The following is a 24523-nucleotide window of genomic DNA, read 5'->3' on the forward strand; positions in this document are numbered from 1 at the left end:
CACAAGAATCACAAACCCTTATCACTTAAACTATCAAATCCAGTCAATATCAACAGTAGTTTAGTCAAGGTAATGCAAGAATCACAAAACCTTATCACTTAAACTATCAAATCCAGTCAATATCAACAGTAGTTTAGTCAAGGTAACACAAGAATCACAAAGCCTTATCACTTCAAGTATCAAATCCAGTCAATATCAACAGTAGTTTAGTCAAGATAACACAAGATACATAAAACCTATCACTTAAGCTACCAAATCCAGTCAATATCAACAGTAGTTTAGTCAAGATAACACAAGATACATAAAACCTATCACTTAAGCTACCAAATCCAGTCAATATCAACAATAGTTTAGTCAAGGTAACACAAGAATCACAAAATCTTATCACTTAAACTATCAAATCCAGTCAATATCAACAGTAGTTTAGTCAAGGTAACACAAAAATGAAAAAAAAAACCAAAGAACCTTATCACTCAAGCTACCAAATCCAGCCAAAATCAACAGTAGATTTATCAAATCTGTTGCAGGGGTTAGTTAAAATAAGTGTGTTAATGTTTAAGACACCAATATTATGTTTACATGTTTTTTTTTTAGTTTGTATTAAATTCAACACTTTTATATTTTCATGGACAGTTCAGGTATTAGTTCATTATTTATTATTTTATACCTTCATAACCATTAGATTTTGGTTGCATATCAGAAGATTACTGCTACTAACTTGACACAGTTTAAACAGTAACACATGTCTCATAAATAGGCACAGATGTCACTCTCTTCTAATGTTACACAGAAGGAGTGCCTTAATGAGTTTCTTTGGTGAAAAAGACACGTTAGGAAGAGATGGAGAAAACAGGCATGTTATGCTAAAGTTATATTTTTCAAAGCAGTTCACTTCTAGAACAGTAGTTCAAGGCAACAGCTAATGTTTATGTTTTCCTAAGTAAGGTATACTTTATTTTTGATATATTGTTACTTTCGTTAACAGTATTGTTCATACTAATTAGTACATAAAATGCCATTACTTTTTTCATTTTATTTATATTTTATTGGTATACTTTTATAATAAAGATTGTTTTGTATTTTAGCTTAAGATATGTATTTAGGACCAACTTAAATTTCCTAAGCTGGCCATACCTCATATATTATTGGGATTACTGCTGAAAATATCGTTAACAGTGAGGTTTCCAACCTGATGAAACAATGTATTCTAGTGTTTACAAGAATAAATGTAAGAAGGGTGTATTTAATTATTATACTGGTTTTTAGGTTAAGTTTTACTTTTGCTTTAAATATACATATAGGTTGCTCTGATTAAAAATTAATACTAAGGTAACAAAGAATCCCAAAACCTTATTATTTAATCTATCAAATCCAGTCAATATCAATAGTAGTTTAGTCAAGGTAATATAAGAATCTCAAAAAAAAAACCTTATCACTCAAGCTACCAAATCCAACCAGTATCAACAGTACACAAGCTAAAAAATAATAAATTAAAGCCATAAGAAATTGGATTAAAAGAAAACTACAAAAAATATATTATAAAGCAGCTCATTCAAAACAAGCTATTGTTAACTTTTATATTTTGTACTTAATTCAAAGTACTTTGTTTAATAACAACAATAAAGAAAACAGATTAGAAAAGGATATTATTTCCATGGCTATTGTAATATACAGCATTTCGTGGTCCAGTACCAAAATCAAAAACTGGTTCACACTTCAAGTTGAATATGGTGGCTTTGGCTGGCATAACTATATAAATTATGGATTAAGGAAAGCATAATAACTACACTGACCTGGATTTTGCTTTAAAAAAAAGGATATTGTTATTTTTGAACAACATACTTCTTAATTTATGTGCATCCACAATATTAGAAAGAAAAAGGATGTAATAGAACCAAGATTAACTTTCAAGTGGAGCTTTCTTGATTAATTTCAGGTCTCAGTTTGTAAGTTAGCAAGCTCTCTTTTATTCAGTGGCTCTATTCATTATTTGCCCTAACTAAGAAATTTTTCAGACTGTACTCAGTCTGCCCTCAGGTGATGCAGAGTAATGGTCAAATAAAGCAACTATATTAAACAAAACTGATGAAAAGATGGTACAGAACCAACTGCACATACACAAACTGAGGCCTGAAATTAACCAGGTCAGCTCTGCATATGAATTACTATAAATTACTGTTGGTTCTATAAAAAAAAGTGTTCAGTTTTTTCAGCATTTCTGTTGCAAAACTTATAATTTTATTCTACTTTTTCTACATCTGCTATGCAGTTTTTTAACCACTGCTTTTGGTTTGGAGGCAAAATCTACATTTAAGTTAGACAAGATTTTCCTCATTGTTTTACAAGTTATTTCTGTACAGTGGATGTTTTAGTTGTTTCATTGTATCATCTACCACATTTGTCATTACTCAGTGGCTTACAAACATTACTCAGTGGCTTACAAACTCAAAATTACAAGTTCACTAATTATTAGAAGAAAAACATTCCTACTAACTAAATGTATTTTTTTAAATTCAAGACATATATTTAACAATCACTAAACACATAAAGGATACATCCATATACAACACAAAATTCATTACATCTTGGACTCCAGTCTATGCTATAGATTGGACCATCTTTTGCTGAATAAAAAACACAAAAGAAAATAAGTTTTATAGTGTATGAATTGAGGATCTTTAGCACAGTCAAGGATTTCTATTTACTTAAACTAAAGGAACTTACAATCATACAACTTAACTTTTTACATTAAAATTTGACTAATAAAATGAAAAACAGTTATAAATTTCAAAAGAACAAAGTATATTTTCTTAATAAGTAATATATCATATAAAAAGTGGTAATAAGTTTAAATAGTCTTTTTAATAAACAGGATTTCATAAAGAAGTGTTTCTACATACACAAATATTTTGGTTTTCTTCTTATGGAAAACGAAAGAGAGAGAGATGAAGAAACTCAAACTTACCAAGCTTAACTATCGAGGTGTCTCCAGATGTTCCTAAATAATGTAACAACTGCTCTCCATAATACGAAGCTCCTGTTTTATCTACATCTGTGCTAGTTAACAATAACAAACCTGTTCCTGGAAATACAGCAGTTGGATGTTTAAGTCTCAAAATAATATCAGACACTAACTGTGATTATATGTATTATTATTATTAAACAAGTTTTTTTTATATTAAAAATCAAACTATCATTAAAGCCACAATATAAGAATGGTGTTAAAATTCTATAAAGCCTGAAAATTATCTGTATTTTTTAGTTATGGCAACACCCTACCACCTAGTACCATTCATGTCAAGAGATTGTATATCATGCCTTTTTGTGGTTTTTGCATGGATTCAAACTTTGATCCCCAGTTATGATATCAAGAGCTATGCAACTGGGCCAACATTTGCCTAAGACTTGAGAATAAAAAATAAAAATAAACAGACACAAAATTAATCCAAAACAGAAGCATAAAAGACAAGCACCACAATAACATAAGATGATGGGTAAATAACAAAAAAAAGGAGAAACAGGCTTCAAAACTTAAAGACTTTGTTAAACAAGCAAATTAAAGTTGACAGTTAAGGTTTTTTTATTGCTGTCTGTTTTGATAAATTGTTTGCTAAATTCCATAGTGTGTTTATAATTTGTTGACCAGCCTTTTCCAGGTTCCTGGAATTGTAAGTACTTTTCTTCCATTGTATACTTTTTCCTAAGTATTGAACTTTATTTTTTTTTATTAAATGGTGAAAAATTGTTGTTTATATGAAATAATATCCATTTTTATAATAAGCAAAGAAATTAAAGATATCGCTCTTATAGGAAAATAGTAAAAGTCAGAACCTGTTCTTGAAAATAATTTTTTAGAAGAAAACTATTTGCAAAAACCAAAAAGGAAGTTGCATTACATTTCAATGCAAATAACAATAGGATCTGTATCTTTGTTAAATTTATATTATCAGAAACATAAAACACTCAGTATAGAATTAATTATGTTTTTCTCATAGTATTAGCAAGTTAGTGTACAGATACAAGTTCAAAAAACATTCCTTGTTTCATAAATTGTTGAATAAAAATCCTCAATGGATATATATATATATATATATACACACATAGATCTGGGGCATATAAGTTTAACCACTTAAACACACAGAGACAAACTACACTTCTGTATACCTTAGAGTTTTAACATTGAATATACTTAAATTCAACATTCATGATACTCTGTAAACATAAAAGATTGATAAAATCCAAGTGTTTTTTAAAAAAAAGAAGATTTTCCTTTTTCAGAGAATGAACTCAAAATTAAGTTTAGGATATGATGTTTACAGTTTCTTGTGTCATATATGTAAAGAAAAAAGGTTGTGCTACCTTTCTTGTTCCAATTGAATTCAACTTTATCAGCCTTGAAAAAACTCTTGTTTGCAATGACAGAGCTATTCCCTTCACATGGAGGATATCTGTACAGCCTAACAAATGACGGCTGACCCTGAGAAATGTTACAAAAGAAACACATATTAAATGAAAAATAAGTTTCATGATTCCTTTTTATGGTTAAACTAGTAATTTAGAAAATGTGAAGAAAAAGCAGAAAATAAACTTACTGAAATTAATTTCACAAAAATTAACTTCTAATTCTAAAAAAGTTATACATTTTCAAATTAGTGAAAACTTTTATACTAGTTCAGTATGTTATAGCATCTTCTAGTTAAAATCAGTTATATTTTACATAATAACAAGCCATACATTAGTCTGAACAACAAAATAATAAACTATATTTTCAATTTAAAGCATTGTGTAAATTAAGACATTATTATGTTGTAGTCCATTTCAAACTTCCACTCACTGAATCAGTAAATATAACAAACTCTAGAGGCTTATTGGTCTCTAGTCAAACTATGTAGCATAAAAGACAATTAAGAAATAATTTTAGTATTAGTGAGTGATAAAAAATTCTTAAGTATTGATTTATGAAACCAGATATCAAATAAAGTTAATAAATATTTATTAATTATCCAACTGTCCTATTTCAGTTTTTGATATGATGAATATTTTTAGCAACAATTTGCTCATGCACTTAGATATACATTTCAAATAAATAAACATAAAAATTGCAGAAATAGTCAATCATTTTTAAGTATTTGGCCAAAAATAACAAAAAGAAAAACATTTAAAACTAGTGAATCTATGATATTTCATTAAGGTTTGTAAATTATCTTAAATGTGCATTAAGAAAATTCAGAATAATCTGTACTTTTAGCTGGGAAATAAATACTATGAATCATTGAGATAAGTTGTGATGGAAAGTTAAGTGTAAATGAATAAAAAAAATTCTGATTTGTAGTAACATAAAAGGGTTATTACCTTGCTCCCAGGGACATAACAGGCTATATGATAGGGAGGTGGACCTGGTGCCAAAGAAAACTCTGACACTTTTTGTAGAAAAATTTTCTTTGTTATGGTGGCTGGAAGGTTAAATTATCCGTCATCAATGGCAGGATAAAAATGTATTTACATAATCCAATAGTTAGCACAGCATTCACTAAATTTATACTATGATCTTTGTGGATAAACTTCTTATAAGATTTTCCTCACCACATTTACTACATTCCTCGGTAAATTATATGATGTAACCTAAACATGGCATATATGGCTATTTTGATCATCTTTAAGATTTCAACATTTCATAATCATCAAGTTTCTAAAAGCTCTGGATTAACTCTTTGTATGTTATTTTTGTAATTAATTTTTAACAATAAATAACATCATTTGACATTAGCCAATGCAAAAATCAACAAAAATTAACAACTTATAAGTGTGATTGAAGTGAGGAAAGCATACATCAATTCAAAACTTGAACTACCTATTGCACTTCAGTTTTTGCTCTAAAACATAATGAAATGCTTTGTTTTAATCTTGAAAATTATCTACAGAAAAATAAACCGAGATTTGAATTTACTATTTAATGTTATGTTTTTGACAAATAAGACTATGTTGAATTTAGAAATGGCTTTAACTCTCTTGCTACGGTCTCAATCCCAGGGACAGACCTCTTACCAATTTTGTGCTTGTTATAGTTCAAGAAATTTTTCAGATTATCAGTACACATTACAAGGCTTTAGCACACAAAATATCAGATTTTTAAAATTAAGTTTTAAGATTTTGTAAATAATGATTTGTTAGCACATTTTTTCTTTTCGAATATTGACTATCCATCATACAGAGTAATTTTGATTTTAAGATTAAAAATACTTTTATGCATCAGAAAATTGTCAAATTTCACATGTGAAATCTCTACAATCTCCTAATAACTTCCAGATAATTATCAAATGTTTTTTTCAGAAAGAAAAACTTTATATTTTATCTTTATTTTCACTACTGTATCTCTGCATGGCTTTTTTCCTTCTAAAATAACCACAGGTTATAACAGAAAATCACAAATGTTTAGTCTAAATAGCTTAAATCTCATAAAATTATACATCAATATATATATTTACTACTTTTATTTTATTGACCTTTCAGCCATTTCGGACTATCATTACAAAAGGTGCAATGACACAGCATACTATATGCACTCATGCTATTGTATCCAATAGTATAAAACTGGCCTTTACAAAGTGACCTGTTTTGGCTTTGTTCTAGTGAACCAGTATTTTGTAAAATAAAAGTTGCATTTTGGTTATAATACATTACATATATGTAGATATATTATTAATATTTACAAATAAGCTCTTAATTACAGTTATTTTCTTAAAAAAGAACAATAAATAATATAGAAAACAACGATCTCTACTACTTACGATTGTAAAGAAGTTTGTACTCACTTGCTGTACCTGGCATGCCATACCTTGCTTGCTAAGCCTTGCTGAACTTTGCATGTGGAGGATGTAGAACAAATTAACTTTTTAGGTTTTTGAAATACCAAAAAAGTATAAATTACTCTATCAATATCGCAGAATTCCACTGTAATTTATCAGATCTACTAACTAAACTGTATTGGGGTCTAAAAAAAATATTGTTTTTTGAACAACATTTTCACTTACCCCATCCTTCCAAGAAATAATGAAATAATCTTGGGAACTTTCCACCTTCAAGAGCCTGAGAAAACCACTTGGGGAAAATTTTGAGCTTGTGTTTGGTTACAAAGCTGAGAGAGAATGAAGCGGGTGTATGTAAGGAAGTATTTCCAAAAATGTAAGAAATGGTTGGGATCACTGTCTTTGATTTGCTATATATATAGTGATATCTCAGCAAATAGAAAAGAGAGGGGGTTCTTATTTTATATTCTAGCTTATCAATGTCAGTAATTTGAGTTTTTAATTCATAAGAAACTATAGACATTGTATTTGGACATCACAAACATCTAATATGAACCAATGCTGCATTCAACATACCACGTAACACACAAAAATCAATATTTAGGATTTTTTTAATATTTACTTTTAAATTAAGAAATTAACTGATGTATAATACTAACATTTGAATTATAATCTACAATTTGATACCAAACTTATTGACATACATTCATAAAATAGTAGTTCAATAAAATTTTGAATGCAAGTCTACAAACATGATGACATGCTCTTTGACCCCTGACCATAGGAAAACTCATAGCAATAGGGTAAAAGTAAGCCAAATCTTAGCAAAATAAACTCACTAAAGACATTATTCTCAAAGAAATGAACTTCATTGTTGACATTTCTTGCACAAATCTTTTCATCTATGCTCCACTGTGGATACCTGTACAATAGACACGAAAAAAGTGTTTAAGTTAAGTGTACACCATATACATATCCTTCCATTAATATATGATTCAGAAAGTTAAACTTCTTACTCAAATTGCACAGAAATATTCATTTTATACTGAAATGCATACTCTCAACATATCAATAGTGTAAAAGAAACTGTTAGAATTAACTCATCTTTAATTTCTTTTGGTATAATTGTAACTTTTAATGTACAGAAAACTTACCATAAATATTGTTTCTTCTGGATAAAAGAGTGCAAACATGTTCCAGATTTTACTTCCCAAATATGAAGGTTTGAATTATCTCTGGGATTTTCTTTTATAGCTGAAATGAAACAATTTTTTTCTATAACAACTAAAACACAATATATTATAATTAAGCTTTTATACAACTAGGTCTCAGCACAAACTTTCAAAGATTAAGACCATCACAATTCCTAAACTTTGCAGTATCTGTTTTGAAGGTGAATTTGATGGTGTATATGGTAAAACTAGAAGAAACTTTAAATTTAGAGTAAATGAACACAAGGAAAATGTGAAAAACAAAAATGAAAACTCTGCACTAGCTGAACATGCAAATTATACTGGTCATGTCATACAGTGGGAATAAACTGTTATTCTGGCTCAACTGAATAATATTAGGGAAGCCATAGAAAGAATGAAACACAGTAAAAATAATTAAATTCTAAATAAGGATGAAGGGTTAGAAAATCAAAAAGTAAGTAGGTGGCACAATTCTTTTTAAATATGTGAACTAGTAGTCACATGACCATGGCTTTTTGTATTTATATGTTGTACAGCATTTGTTTTTTTTACACTCCTGAGGATGAAGTGAACGACATCAAAAGTTGTAGTGTCTTTTATGACCATTGATCATTTTTTCAAATAAAATTTTAATTGTGTATTATACAACAGTGATTGTTTTAGTATTTTAATATTTCAAAAGAAATTACATACATAGGAACAAAATATTGTTTGGCTATGTCAATTATATTGCAGTAAAAAAATTTTCTATTTCTTTGTTAAATTTTCTATCTTGTATAAACACTAATTTATACAGTTATAACAATGTTATTGTAAGTTTAGTTTCCTAATGTGTTATTTTCTACAGAATTTTGATACAAAAATTATAAATCATTGTGGCTGGTGAACAGATGAAGTTCGAAAAAGACCTTGAAATTGCCATACTTAAGAACTTGCTTTTTTAAGTATTAATAACACAACTATACATATGTCAGACAAATTCATGAAAATAATTAAAGGAGGTGATCACACTGCTTAATAATGTACTTTCCTACAAGGTGCTCAATCAAAATGTACTGCAGTATATATTTTCCATAAAATTCATTAACATTTAAAGTCTTGTAGAATATTTTAATGGTGCCTGTTGCTGGATGATTTTTTTTTATCATTACGTAATATGTAATCATATGATTTAAAACCATATCACACTGTGGTTTCTTAAGTATATTAAACGGAAAGTGTATCTTATGCATTTGACTATATTTTAAGTAATACATTGTTTACAATTTAGCTTATTCTAATCTCTAACAAGGAAAAGCCTTAAAACTAGAAACAAATTTATAAAACCAGTGTTACTACAAAATTTTAAACTACATACAAAACCTTTTAAGTACACATTTAAAGTCCATGGTACAATAAAAATCACTTTTAAATTCAAAAGCTTTGGATAAGTCTAGAAATGAATATATATAGTATACTCCAAATGGCAAACTATGTCAATGCTAACTATGAATAGAGAACTTAAAGGAAAGTGTTTTTTTTTACACTTTTTGAAACATTAAAAATTCTGTCCTTATCTTCCTATGTATATTTACTACTGACCAGAATAAGGTTCCCATGTTATGATAAAGTCACCAGTAGGTGAAAACTGCAAGCATGTAGTCTTAGGTTTGGCAATCTGGAGAACAGGGGAGCATGATGGTAGAGATATTACTTTAACTCTAGAAAAAGAGAAAAAAATTGCAATAGTATAACTAATAATAATTCCTAGTTGAAATACTTAGTAATTTAAAATGTGTACTATCATGCCACAAAAAAAATCATTCTAGGCTTGATGGTGATATTATATAATTTATTGAGGCTAGGAGGTGGTAAATGGTAAGGACTCCCATACTCCACTGGAGGAATGGGGAAAGAAATGCATTGGAGAGTCCAGAGGAAAACATCAACAGAGAAAGTGCATTGGGTAAACATAAAACCCTATTTTGAAAAGCAGACTATTCCCAATTCTGATAATCAATGGAACATTGGAGATGGGCAGCAATCACTGTCTGCTTTACTCATGTTAGTCTATGAGTGTAAGGTCCAGTACAAACCCAATTATGATGCAATAAACTGAAAGGATGAACCTGCAAGTGCTCTTGTGGAATACCCCATTTCAATAGTGAGCATGATAGATCTAACAGATAACACAGTGCAGAATTCTAAAAATAATATACCTGGACAGGCACCACTCACCACAGATTGGGATCCATAACGTGAGAAGGAGGCCTCTGAAAGAAATTGTTTAGTTAAATAAAACAAAAAACTTACCAACCAATAGTTACACCATCTTTGCATAGAATGGCCACAGGAAGAAAACAATATCCAGCTAAGCAGGAAACCACAAGATGATGTAGTTAATGTGACACAAAAGTGTCAGAAGTGGTCCGTGTGCCAGCCTGGATAATCTCTTTCAGTCATGGACAATGTGATGTGACAAATCTGATGGGATGAAACACAAAACAATGGGGAAGATTCAGGCAAAAGGGAGAAATATGCAGTACGAATAACATGATGAACCCAACCTGTAAGGGTGATAGGCAAAATATCACGGGAAATGGATGGATTCCAATTGATAAACAAATAGGAGCATGAACCACGGAAGGGGTCGTGCATGACAGGTAACACATTTAAAGCACAAAAAGGATGCAGGAGCCAATATGGATCATAGCGGGAGTAATTGTGGGATATGGATGGAAGAGAAATATGAGTGAAGGCAAAAGTACCTTGATGGGCAGCTGATGTGTTGGGGAGGAAGGAGCAGTCTGGATACAAAAGAACATAGGTTTTGTGGTACAAAATGCAGTGGACATCGATGGTAAACAAGTCCAACCTATGACACCCACAAGAAAACAGGAGAAGAAAGGTGGTATAAGGAATATGATGCTAGTGGTTCAAAGGGAGAAAAGGAAAGGGCATGGAGATTCCAATCTGACAAGTGAGTGGTATGAAGAGGACAATGGAGATGCATAGACTGGAATGAAAGGGATATAACAGGATGGGAAAACACACGGGAAAACCAGAAGGTAGAGGACAGGGCTGCTCCATATCCCACAATCATTGTTTGGACAGACCCTTGTCAAATATCCATGTAAACAATTCTGATTACTGAGGAAGGAGAGAATCTATGCTGGATAGACCAATGATGGAAAATTTTCCACTTATGTTAATATATGGACATAGAAGAAGAACAGACAGAATGAGCTAACATGTGCTAACAATGATGCTACATGTGTGGATAGTCCTGAGCCCCTCGCAATGGACCTGACAAAATACATACATGAAGCCAGAGAGTGGGAACAGAGGGATGAAGCACCCCTGGTTGAGGTTGTTTGAAGAGGGATCGAGAACCACGGTTGCACCGCCCAGTAAGGAGCAACAAGAAGGGCTTGACACAAAGTGGATTGGATGAGAGAAATTACACATGGAAGAAGGGAGATAGGAGGATATGCATAAAGAAAAAGGTTCTCCACTCCTGGCTGAATGCATTGACAGCCAGTGCTGAAGGATGTGGAACTGGGAACCAAAAAAAAAGAGGAAATTTGGTATTCAAATGGGTTCCAAATGCATCTAGTTGGGGAGTATCCAACTGAGAACATAGTCATCTGAGTACCTGAAGGTCAAAAGCACCATTTAGAGCACCTGGTATGTGACAAACTAGCAAACAAATTAGATGGCTGTGATCCCAGAGTATGGGAACATAGGGACTTGGATCAAGTGCCCCCTTGTCTGGTGATGTAAGAGACAATTGTTGAGTTGTTGGAATGAATCATCACTGTCATGCATTGGGCGCATGATAGAAAATGACCCATCACTCGACAAACAACAAGGAGTTCCAAAAGGTTGATGTGAAGACCTAACTCCCCCTGAGACCAAAAGTCTGAAATTTTCTGGGTATTGCAGTAGGCCACCCCACCTTACATCAAGGCATCTGTAAAAATATGGATATCCAGATAGGAGGAATAGGTACACCCACTGTAGTGTTGTCCCTGTCTAACTATCATAGGAAGTTGGAATGAAGGGAAATCTGGAAATCCAAAGAGTCCCTGATGAGGTTCCATTGATCTTGTAGTAACCACTGTAAGGCATGCATGTGGACATAGAACAAAAGTATAAGAACCTTCAGCAATGCTCAAGTCCCCAAAAGAGACAGAATCTCTCGAGCAGGGAGAGAAGTGTTGATCATGCCTTCTGAATCAAACACTCCATGGCTCGCAGACAAAGAGGATAAGGCTGGTCTTGACTGAGGTGTGAGTTGAAAAACACTGCCAGATGAACAAGATATTGATTAGGGATGACAATGGACTTCTCCAATTTGATAATCCAACCCACCTGAGCACCATCCTTGAGAAGTTGAATATGGGTGGAAGACTCCATGAATGATGGAGCCAGAAGAAGCCAATCATCCATATAATGACAAAAATTAAGTCCTCAAAAGTCTAGTAATCGGGCAAACGACTGGACCATCTGATAGAAAACATAAGGTGCTGATGCCAGCCCCCCAAAAAAAGACCACAAAAATGATAAACATGTTTCTCATGGACAAAATATAGATAATGAGTAATAGAGATGTGAAGATAAGTATTGGATACATCAAATCTTGTCATCCCTGGACAAAAAGCCTATCTGAGAGATAGGTAGAATTCCATGGTGAATTGAGGCACATCGAGAAAATGATTCAGATGGGAGTTGCTCATCCACTTTTGAGAGATGCTGGTGAGAGACAATATCTTGAGGGGAGAAAATGAACTGGTACATGGGATAAGGGAGGAAGTGATAGGAAAAGAAGGGAGAGGCCTCCCAACAAAACTCGGAGAACCCAAAGACTGGTGGTAAAATTCTCCCACACCCCTGATAAACAAGGTAGTCTGGACTCCATCAGACATGAAACTATTTGGTGGTCACCAGTACTGCTGACACCTATCAGAACATTAGTGAATAATGGTATGACATAAAGACATGGTTCAGGAAGAAGGAACTAGTAAAGGGGAGAAAGGAGGAGGATTGGAGAGGGAAATGAGGGTGGTTGGAACAATCAGGAAGATAGGGAAGTATGTAATCTGGCAGATTCCACACAAGACTCCAAAGTGTCTGGCAACCCATGGAGGCGGGGGATGCATAAGTGTTAATAATGCATTCTGACCCAATTGAGGCCAGCAGCTCAGGAGCCAAGTGTAAAGGGACAGAACAGACAGGATTCTGCCGAAAAATCCTCAGGAGAACGATGGAAAGCCTTGGACAACAGGTGGATATACAACATATGACGAAGGCATGTTGTAAGGGTTAAACAAAGTCAGGCAAATTGTGCCTGGGAAAAACACAATGAAGTATCAGGGTACGAACTCCAAAGGGGAAGAAGAGAATCCAAATGTTGACTATATAAAAATGGATTTGCCGCACATTGATAAGCAAATGCATGAGTTTCTGTAGTATGTGGGGGGCACAACATGCTAAACACCACATGTAATTGCTCTTCAAAACTGACTGCATAGACCCCAATTTCAGGTGAAGGGAGAAAGAACACAAATTCAGAACTAGATGCTTCAGATAATAAGGAAGAGGAGGGATCACATGACACTGGTGAAAAAGACAAAACAAAACATAATTGTTAAATAAAGTCGAAAAGGTGGTCTAGGTATTTCCATAGCCTGGGAACATACCTGAATAGCAAAGGAAGGGGGAGAGGAAAGGCTGTCATCTGATTGAAATCTTCAAGCAATGATATAACCACCTGTTGATTGAGAGACCCCTAGGACCACATGAAAGAAACCATCTTCTGTCTAACTATTGCCAATATTTAATCTGCAAATAAAATTACCCTGCAGCCATTCTCACGGGTTGGTAATCCTCGTTACTGTCAGTAGCCATTGTCGTCATGATGGTAAATTGTGAATTCATAAATTATAAACGCAATATCAAAATTGAATGAGTAAGAGAATTCACAATCAAAATTAAATCCAACTCGGACATGGATTCAAAAAACAATACTTTGAAAAGTAAAACTCAAAATAACTGCAGACTATCAAAAATGCACTAAAGGAAATATAGTTGAAAATCAAGCACTAGATGTGAACACAGTTGTACCAAATCAAGAGGTGAAAATAGGGTTCAACTGCATAGAGGGAGTCAGCTGTGATAGGAGGGTGTGTCACATACTAATTTGCATGCTTAAATGCAGTTGGACCAAGTGGTATACATGTGGAATTAGGTTGGAGTTCAAAACTAGTGGCAAGCAAAAATTTGCACACTAGAGGGCAATCAAATCAAGAATAGCTGTAACTGTGAGTAAAGGTAAGTAACTATCAGAAATTAAATGGAAGCAGAAACTAAGTTTCTTATAATTAACGACTAACAAATCTTTTAATTTTTTTTAATGGTTTCTCTTTAGAAAGAGTAAATATTGGTAGGTGGAAAGAGATCAATAGTGAAAAAAGTAGAAAAGAAAAATATTTAAAATATACATTATTCTTCTCATTTTAAACAAATCTAAGACTCAGAACATATATAATAATGAAGTTGATAATGATCCAGATGACAAATAATCAACTATATACGTACACATGTAGTCCGTACAGCCTGGCCATAAAGTCCTTTACTACTTTGCATTGTCATAAATGGAAATAGTACAATGTATATGAAGGTAAAAATTGGGACATATGATTATCAGCACATGGGAGACAAAATGAGCCAATTAACATAAATTAACAAATGTTTCCACTTTTACACAATTTGCTCAATGTATCCTCTCTCATTCTTAACTAACAGCATCCAATCAAAGACAATGTTGGAAACAGATGATTACAGCCTGATTTGAGGAACATAAGTAACTTCATGTTGGATTGCATCCTTCAGCACAGTTAGTGATTGAATAGCATTCTGTTAAACATGAGCCTTGAGGTGCCCCCAAAACCAGTAATCTGCCCAGATTGAGATCTGTCTTCTCTTGTATAATCATATTCACAGTTCTTGTAGCTAGCATCAAAGAGATAAAAGCCTATTTCAGCATTTCTTTTTATTTGATTAAGCATGCAAATTATGACTAAAGTTACACCCCATGGTGTCCAAGTTGATAAATTTATTTTTATAAGCTCATCTCATCTACCATGTGCTTGACAACCATGTTTACCAATTTTTACCTTTGTATGTAGCATTACCCAGTTCTGGCACTGCAAAGTGGCCAAAGGACATTATGGCCACCTTATAAATTATTCATTTAGCAAACACAACACTTAGAAAAAAACTATGTAATAAGAATCTTTCAAGTAAAATTTAAACTAATTTTTGGTAAAATAAAACAGAAAATTATTTACTTCGTAAATAATTGGTTTAGATTTCAAAAAGCAAAAGCTAAAAATTGGCTTACAGTCTCAACAAGAAGAGTACTTATGTAGTAAAGGCTTTCGTCAAAACCTAACAAATGAGTCATAGTTAACATCCACTAAAACTTATCCTTATGCTTAAAAAAATCACATATCAAGCAGTAAGTTACAATGCATGATAGCTGAAATAGCAGCACAACAGATGAATGAAGCACTCTTATGTATCCTGATACCCTGATTAGGGAAAAAATAATACAATTTCATTCTATTTTTAGTATTTCTTATTATGGTTGGATTCATTTATGTTATTTTGATTTTTATTACACAAGAACTGATTTCCACAAGTTGAGGTTTATAGAAACAATACATTTTGGTAGAGTTGTAACAGCTGAAATGTTTTCCTAGCTTCCTAGTCATACAAGGAACAGATATGCCTGAGTCTAAAAACTCTTTAGATTTGTATTTAGTTTTAAGTTTGACAGTAAAGAAAACTAGCAATATATCTATAAGATTTCTTAATTAATAATACGTTATTGAAATGAAGGCTAAATAACATCAAAGCTTGGGAAAGGTGAAGCATTTACACTGCTAATACTTATTTTTAATACTTCAAAGTTTTGTTTTGCAAGAAATGATACATGTTTTATTAGTAGCATTTCTGGTGTATTAAGCATCAACAATGGTGATTCATCCTTCCCAGTTTTAATCATAATACTTGAACCTAAGAAATATACTTACTGTGATCCATTACTCCAAGCAAAGTACTTTCCATCTTGACTGAATGCCATTACACGACATATTTTACTAGTATCCCTGTTATATTGAAATAAACACCAAATATCATTATAGAACTATGTAAAAGATACATACATCACCAGAATAATACTTAAAAAAGCTCAGTTTAAAGATCTTCAAATTTAGTACACATTTATGTACATTTATCATATTCTGACATCTGAACATGATACATTTCAAGTTTAAAACACACTTGTGAATGTCTATAACTTGTGAAATGTAGCCTTATGTATCTACAGATTTCTGAACTACAATGACACATTTTAAAAATTTCTGGTGTTTAATAAATGCCTGTACCTTGTGAAGGCCACTGCTATACATTTCTACATATAATCTCAAAAAAGAATGCTACATTAAATCTTATAACATATAATACAAGTTTATAAGTGGACACTTAGTGAAGCTCGTTACTACATACATGTATATCTGAAAAATGTCACTGCAGAATCATTTGTGAGCAAAAGCATAAACTTTCCAAACAAAAAATGTCATTGAGACAAACAATAAATGTGTCAGACTTTATATTCTTCAAAATGTGACACAACATTTGAAATTATCTTTGAGAATTAAAAATGCAGCTAATACATAGGCACATATACACATTCTAATATGGAATAATGACTTTAATGTACATTTATAAGTTATTTCACTAAGCATTAGTTCATTAGCTTGCAGTGAGCTAAATTTATTTTACAAAAAAATAATTTTAAAACTGAATAAGAGTATTCTAAAACCTTAATAATGTTAAAACTAAATAAAAGTATCCTAAAACCTTAATAATGTTAAAACTAAATGAGAGTATCCTAAAACCTTATTATTTTGCATCATATATTTTAAATAATAATACCTATCATACCCTATTGCAAAAAGTTTTGAAGCACACATATTTTTAGAGAAAACAAAGTTTTGCAATTTATATATTTAATTGTAGTGGTTTTGATAACATGAATAAGTAAATTATATTAATAAACACTTACACAGACAAATAAACAGCTGTCTAGGGTAGTGAAATCAAGAAAAGTTATATATTAATTTTACTTTAAATACAATTGACTATGTTGCATTCACTTTACATCTTTTACTGTCCTGGAAACACTGTAAGGTAATAAACATAAATATAAAACAATATTATAATAAACTGAAGTCATCAGATCTCAAAGAAGTACTTTGTACCTTTGTAGTTAAAAGATACAAAAAATAAAGTTCTTCTACATCTAACTAGTTCAAAGAAAGATGAGGATAGATCTGATAAAGTAAAAGATTACTAGAAATTACAACATTTTATTTGTGTAATTTTATATATATATATATATATATGTGTTTATCAATGATAATGATGGAGGAGTTCTGCAGAAAGCAGAATTTTAAAATCCAGCCTAGAGCAGCAAAATACCTAAAACTGGTACCGAGTGTTAGCAAATCACAAGATGTATAAATTTATCATTATAATTTTGTCAAATTATGTGGCAACATTGCTTTCAAATGTCTGTTGATTTCATTTCACACAATTCCAACAGGAAACATATTTTACTTTAGTGGTCACATCACATTTTGGTGAATAACTTGTACATAGTTGCTTTCAGTAAAACCTTTGCATAATGGAAAAGCATGTTAAGGATAACTATCCTTTTGTAAAATGAAATCTTGGCAATGCAAACATAGTAACAGATAACTTAGAGGCAACTTTCTAAATATACAGAAAGTTGAAGATAGTATATTAACATGATTTTAGAGCCTCACTATATTATTACAGTTTACGTTACCATGTCTGGTCATATTCTATCTGACAACGACCTCAACAACAACACATCTTTATGATCCGAGTGTATGAATATTTTGCTTTGGAAACAGCTGTTACATATCCTCCCCCACAAGAAATTAATTGTCTGTGGCATTATGCTACATAAAATGTCAATGTCAAAATACAAATGTCTTGATAAATGCCATTCCACTGTGACTTTATATCAGCTGTGATTGTTATGTGACTTACAGTTTTGCAAATTGTTTTAGTATAGCATATTCAACCTTGTATCACATAAACATACTACTATATATATATATATATATAGCTTGCTGAATCTACAAACTTACTTTTCAAATGTTTCATATTCATTATAATTGGGAGGTCCATAAGTTAAATGAAGTCCATCACTACCTCTCACTGAAAAATATAAATATACAGTTACAAGTTAGATACATAAAAAGACAGTTTTATATAAGTGAGAAAACATGCAGCCATAAAAAGTCACTCAGCTCATTGAGTTCACTCTTTCATTAAACAAATCGCAAAAAAATCCCCAATCCAAGAAAATTTAGCCTTACACGTTTATATGTACATATAGCAAATTTTTCAACAAACTCATCATTGCAGAAATCATTCTATAAGTTACTAACTCTAACAGACTAAAAACAAATCTTGAGCCACATATCCAAAGTCAATCCTTGACACCCTTAATATTTCGGTGAAGGACAATGTAAACTTCCAAAACACAACTCTTCTGACACTTTAGCAAGAATCCCACATTGACCAGGTGGAGAGGATAGTGAGGGCAAGATCAACAGAGAAAGGATCTGCATAAAAAACAGGTGTGCAAAATTGAGATATAATAAAGCACACTAATGGGGGTTAGCAATACTTCTGGAACAGGTATACTCTTCGCCCAGATAAAGTGATATCTAATGTTGGTTGGTAAAGGCCAAATGGCTACAAAGTCAACATTGTTCATTATCATGAGATTGATTCAAGCCTCAATCACAAAGAAAAGGTTCCACGTCTCATCGTTGGAATTATAAGGCTGTGGATGCAAAGCTAAATCCAAGATGTAGTAGCTAGGGCATGAGGACTACAATATAATATAATTGTATAATAGGAATATGATAAGGAACCCAACCTGAAAGTTACAGAATATTACATGTTGAGCCACCAGAATTACAAGGAGAAGACAAGCAATACCTAAGGGGACCAACCTGAACAAACACAAAATGCAAAAAACCAAACTCGGAATTATAGGCCCAGGATACCCAACCTGAAAGTTATAGAATGTCATGTTCAAGCCAACAGAATTACGAAGGAAGGGCAAGCAACATCCAACTATACAAGGCTTCCCCCAACCTGAAGAACCTCAGAATGCAACAAACTGAACTCAGAATTACAAAGCCAATTCAAGCCTCACTCGACCTGAAGAAACAGAGATCCTCAGGCCTGGGATTCGAACTGAAATCCTAACTCTCAATTTGGGAGGCAAGGTAACATCTCCTGCTCCTGGAATTAGGAGGATGATGTGGAACAAACTAAATTCAACCAATGGCTCATGAATGTGATGTTCCGTGTGCAGAATTACGAGGAGTCGGGGGCCCTCTTTCATGATCAAGGAAAGTAAGAGAAGGGCCATGCTCACACAACTGGATAGCAAAGTGTCATCTCAGAACCGGAATTAAGAGAAGGCTGGACCGGCTCCCCACCCAAAATCTGGGAAAAACCATCCACGGTTAAGGGTGAGAGGGTATACAGCTTTGCCTTCTTCTTCTTGAGTAAAATAAAGAGTACAAACCTCACTCAGGAGGAACAGATTTCTGTCCACCACTCCAGTGACTGGAAACTGAGTGTGTTAAGAACTCCCTTGCTCCACTAGAAATAGGGGGGAGGAGTGAATCACATCGGGGAGTCCTGACGAATGATGCTTCAGACACAGTGCAACAAGAGAACCACATTCCATATTTTGAAAAGCAAACCAACTCCGATTTGTCCAATGTTGGGGTTAGCAGGGATGGTCAAAGTCCTTTTATGCTTTACTCATGATAGTCCATGAGTGGCATTCCAGTATTGTATATTATATTTGATATGGAAAAATTGTTCACCACCCAGAAAGCACCAAGGCAGTCTTATGGAACACCCCACCTCAACAGAACTCATTGCTACCAGGAATTTAGTTATTAGTCTACTGGTAGCTGGTGTAGATTTGTAAAAGCCTATCTGACCAGGCAACATTCGCCACTGAATGGAATACACATGAGAATGATGAGAAGGTCCCTCGAAAGGGAATGAAGTTACTTGCATCTTGTCCCAATCAAGCCATGCTATGTAGAATAGCCATGGAGGGTAGCTGAAACCCACCTGAGGAGGAGACTGCTAAATCCTGTAAACAGTGCAATATAAAAGTGTGAGGTGTGATCCACATACCAGCTTTTACAATTCTCTCCTGCAGGTAATGCAACCAAGCTGCCAGGGGTATCGATATATGTTGAACTTGATCACACGAGTCCCTAAGAAGTCTCTGCTCCTCCAATGAAAGACCAAACCAACTGATGAATCCAACTTGATAAAGTGACAGGGAATAATTTACATGATACCAAAGGATCGCAGTGAATAAATAACTGGTGACATGAGCCCCAAAATGTTTCAATGCATGCCACATAACATCAGAGAGCCAGAACAGGGCACAAAAAACATTCCAGATCAAATGGTCATATAAATGGGAAATGAAAGGAAGATGAATCTGAGAGAAAGCCATACCTCCTTCCCTAGCTGTTGCATTTTTAGGGAGAAAGGTTCTGTTTGGATTCAACAGAACATAGTTGGAATGGTACAGTATCCTGAGAACATGAAGTGCAAACACTTAATGTCAATGTTCTCTAGCCAATAACACAAGAAATATGTTGTAAGTGAAAGATGATATTGTGAACATGACATCAAAGGTTCAAAAAGTGAATGTGTTAATGCATGGAGAACCACTGTGATATCCCAATTAGGAACCAGGAAAATACAACAAGGACAGATAACCCAAAATGATTTCAAAAGTAATAACAAAACCAGAAACTCAAAACTTTTCTTCTCTTAAAAAAACAAAAAGTAGCTGATAAGGCAGCCTTACACAAGGTAGCAGACAAAGGTGCCAAAACCTTTGTCAAATAATTGAGAAACATGGCACAGTTAGATGTGGAGGGTTAAATTCATGTCTGAGAGACCATTAATGATAAGTAAACAATTTCCTTTGATAAACTTCCAAAGAAGGATGTCACCTGGAATATGACAAACAAGGAGAACAATTTGGTGTTTGAAAAACACCCCCCTAAATGGATGAGGTACTGTGTGGGAGTAAGAATAGACTTCTCTTTTTTGATAACAAACCCAGCTCTCTCAGCTACTGATAACAGAGTTTGAGTGTGCAGTTCTACCAAATGGAGGGAAGGGGTGAGAAGAAACCACAATACCAAGGAGATAGCAGAAGCCAATAACCTGAACAAAGTGAAAGTCAATTAATGAATAAGAACCTCCAAAATTTGAGCAGGGGATCTATGATAGGCCTTAGAGAATAGTTGCAAATATGACAAAAACACAAAACTGTTGTAAGTGACAGACGAATTCTGAAAAATTGAAATTAAGATGAAAAGTGGCATCTTGTGTAGAGCCCCAAATAGGAAGTAGAAGGTCTCACCTCTGAGAGTCCAAATAAGGGTTCTCCAGGTGATGGAAAGACAAGGCATGACAGCACCCTCCCTCAATTAATCTGCAAATCTCCTTGCATGCACAGTAATATCTGGCAAAGGTGGCAGGACCAGATAATCAGATGAACTAGTTACAACCAATAAAGAAGGTGAAGATTCATAAGCCACAGAAAAAATACTCAATTTAAGCTTTTATTCATAGCTTAAACCATAAACATTTCTCCAATCCTAAGGAAGCTGCCCACTCTCATATCAGATCTTTAATCTCCTTCAAGACCCTGGGAAAAACCTTGTATGGCCTTGGTGTTTTATATATATTTTTCATACCTCAATCTTTCAACTTACCCTCAAGGGATAAGTATCTGTGAAAACAATTGAACATCAGATCCAACCTAAGTTACCCCTTCTCACACATATGCCTGGCCAGCATCTAGCAAACCATTTAAATAATCCAAACTAACAGTACCCTGTACATCATCAACCAAGCTGTTCTGGAAGTATGTAGCTGAGAAATAGTTTTGTTGAAGAACAAATGTCTTCAGTTACATTAGGCTGCCATAGTATAACTCTATTATCCATATTATTCAAGTTCATATTTCCAATGTTTTTCTTCCACTGTTTAGATAGACTACCCATAGTATGACTGCACAAACCCCTAACAATGTAGAACACCTGAATGAAGTAACCTCAAATTACTTATATTCTGGAAAAAAAACAAATACAAAAAATTTAAGCTTTTATTCATAGCTTAAATTATTTATATCATATATAATTTTATTATTCCATCTCTACAATCTTTCCAACATGTTTGTTCTCTGGGTAAGGAAACCAAGACTCCACCAATAATCCAAATGAGGCCTCACTAGTCTAGTGCTTCGTTACAATACCTTCCAAAACACACTAATGTCCAAGCATTGGCATGAATTCTACCTCACCTGCTTCAGTCTTTATACCCCACTATGTTGCCTCTAGTGATTTTAATCTTGTGACTCTCTCCACCTATGTCAATGTGCCTGCTATACCTGTCCATATATAAGCTCCTTTTCTCAACAGTAAATTATTACGAAGACACTTATGTGTTTACTGTGGGTTTCTATTCATGCTTTCACTACATTTGCAATGTTTTCTTTTGTATTATTTTAGATCTTTTTCATGGAGCTCAAGTTTATTGTTTATTTTCTTGATTTTCCAATAAAAAAAAATTTTTTGAGACATTTTCCGAATAATCGGATATCACATATCACACATGGAGTTGCCTGATGTCCCTCCTCTACAACGTCATGAGTCTAAAGTTACCTGAGCGTTTGGGAGGGGGCACCTTCTGCGAAGGACATACAGTTCCTTATACACAGAAAGGTAGAGTCTTACATGAGGTCTGATGCTTTTTCTTCTGTTGGCTCTGAGGCTGAGTTTGGGAAGATCTAGGGCGGACTAGTGAGAATTAAGACTATTTTCCAGCATCTTCCTTTGCACAGACAAATGGAATACTTCAGGGCTCAGTGCTTTGACCTTGTTCTTTCTTATTTACACTAATGATATTGCTAGGGACATAATTTGTAAATTAGCAAAGTTTGATGATTACATTAAATTCTTGGGTATTTCTAGATTTATCAAGGATATTAAGGTACTACAGAATGGCTTGGATCAATTGGCAAATTGGACAAATATTTGGCAAATGACCTTTAATTACAGTAAGGTGCTAGGTAAAGATAAAGCATTTAGGTTATTATAATTTGGAAAACACATTTAACTTGTATGAGAACCAACTCAGTTGTATGACTGATGTAAAGGATCTTGGCATAGTGACTGATGGATAAGTCACTCAAGCCATCAAAATAGTGCTCTGTTACTAGTAGTAAAGCTAACAGATTTTTAGGGTGAATTTTTGACTAAGGTTTTTCCATACTTGAAAAATGGGACTTTTTTTTCCATATGGAGTAACAATGTAATAGCTCTGAAACAGTTTAAATTACAATAAAACATTTTTTACCACTTGCTAAATAATCTTACATTTATTGCATTGCATTTTAAAACCATACACAAAAGTTATAAAAAATTTATCTGGTTAAAATAATAATAAGATAAAATAATAATGTTGTTTTTTCATTTTCTTTCTTGCAGCTAGACAAGTCTTCAAATCTCAATTCATGCACCTACCCAATGACTAGTTAAGAAAATGTAGCAGAGGGAAGGACCTCTGTATCATATGACCTGTCTTTGTCAGGTGATTCTCATAGTAAAATGTAAAAGGGCCATGTACAATGACAAAACATATGCAACAAACTCACATTGAGGTAAAAAGCAATTGGGATAATACTTTTACTGATTTGATCAGGATAAAAAAGGATATGAATTGGGACAATCCCAGTTTTACTGAGATGTGTCTGGTAATTCTAGTTAACACAGTTTTATTTTTCTAATAGGGTGGTTGAATAGGTTATATTATATTGTGTATGACAGGAGACTATACTAGTGCCAGAGCACACCCTTAGGTCTCCTAATTATCTGATATATTACTATAGTATTAGTACTGTAAGAAAAACTGGGCATTAGTTTTATGCAAAATTTATGTCTTCAATGTACTGGCAATGACCTTCTGTCACCTTGAATTTTTTACATTGACAAAAGCTTTGCAAGTCAGAATCTAGCCAAGTTCTTACAACTTCCGATGTAAAAATACTCCTCTCCTATCGTTATATTATAACACTAGTACTACTAGTAACAGTGCTGCTTAATATTGGCGTCATTTAGTTTGTAATTAATACAGTATAACTTAGTAGTACAGCTATCTATACGGTAATAACTTTAAATTTTTTCCAACATAAAAGTTATACTATTACTATGTATATATATTTAAAAATAATATTTCACTCACCAGAAATAAGAGGCATGGAAGCAGCCATTTTTAGTAATTTATGTTACGTGGCGTAAGATGGCTCTATAT

General features: G+C 33.1%; 1 protein-coding gene across 1 annotated transcript in view; it reads right to left on the bottom strand.

The window, feature by feature from the left end:
* The window catches only part of LOC106471826 (eukaryotic translation initiation factor 2A-like), a 48294-nt gene extending 23771 nt beyond the window's left edge, over positions 1-24523 (bottom strand). The window contains exons 1-11 of the mRNA XM_013932446.2: positions 24455-24523; positions 18226-18295; positions 16078-16152; positions 9581-9699; positions 7961-8060; positions 7646-7728; positions 5353-5453; positions 4360-4477; positions 2966-3082; positions 2556-2624; positions 1648-1749 (exon numbers count right to left, since the gene is read on the bottom strand). Of these exons, the coding sequence (XP_013787900.1) occupies positions 1648-1749; positions 2556-2624; positions 2966-3082; positions 4360-4477; positions 5353-5453; positions 7646-7728; positions 7961-8060; positions 9581-9699; positions 16078-16152; positions 18226-18295; positions 24455-24482 (982 nt within the window). The 5' untranslated portion in view covers positions 24483-24523. The remainder of the gene's footprint in view (positions 1-1647; positions 1750-2555; positions 2625-2965; positions 3083-4359; positions 4478-5352; positions 5454-7645; positions 7729-7960; positions 8061-9580; positions 9700-16077; positions 16153-18225; positions 18296-24454) is intronic.

Source organism: Limulus polyphemus, unplaced genomic scaffold, assembly GCF_000517525.1.
Source record: "Limulus polyphemus unplaced genomic scaffold, Limulus_polyphemus-2.1.2 Scaffold4884, whole genome shotgun sequence".
Classification (NCBI taxonomy): Eukaryota; Metazoa; Arthropoda; class Merostomata; order Xiphosura; family Limulidae; genus Limulus; species Limulus polyphemus.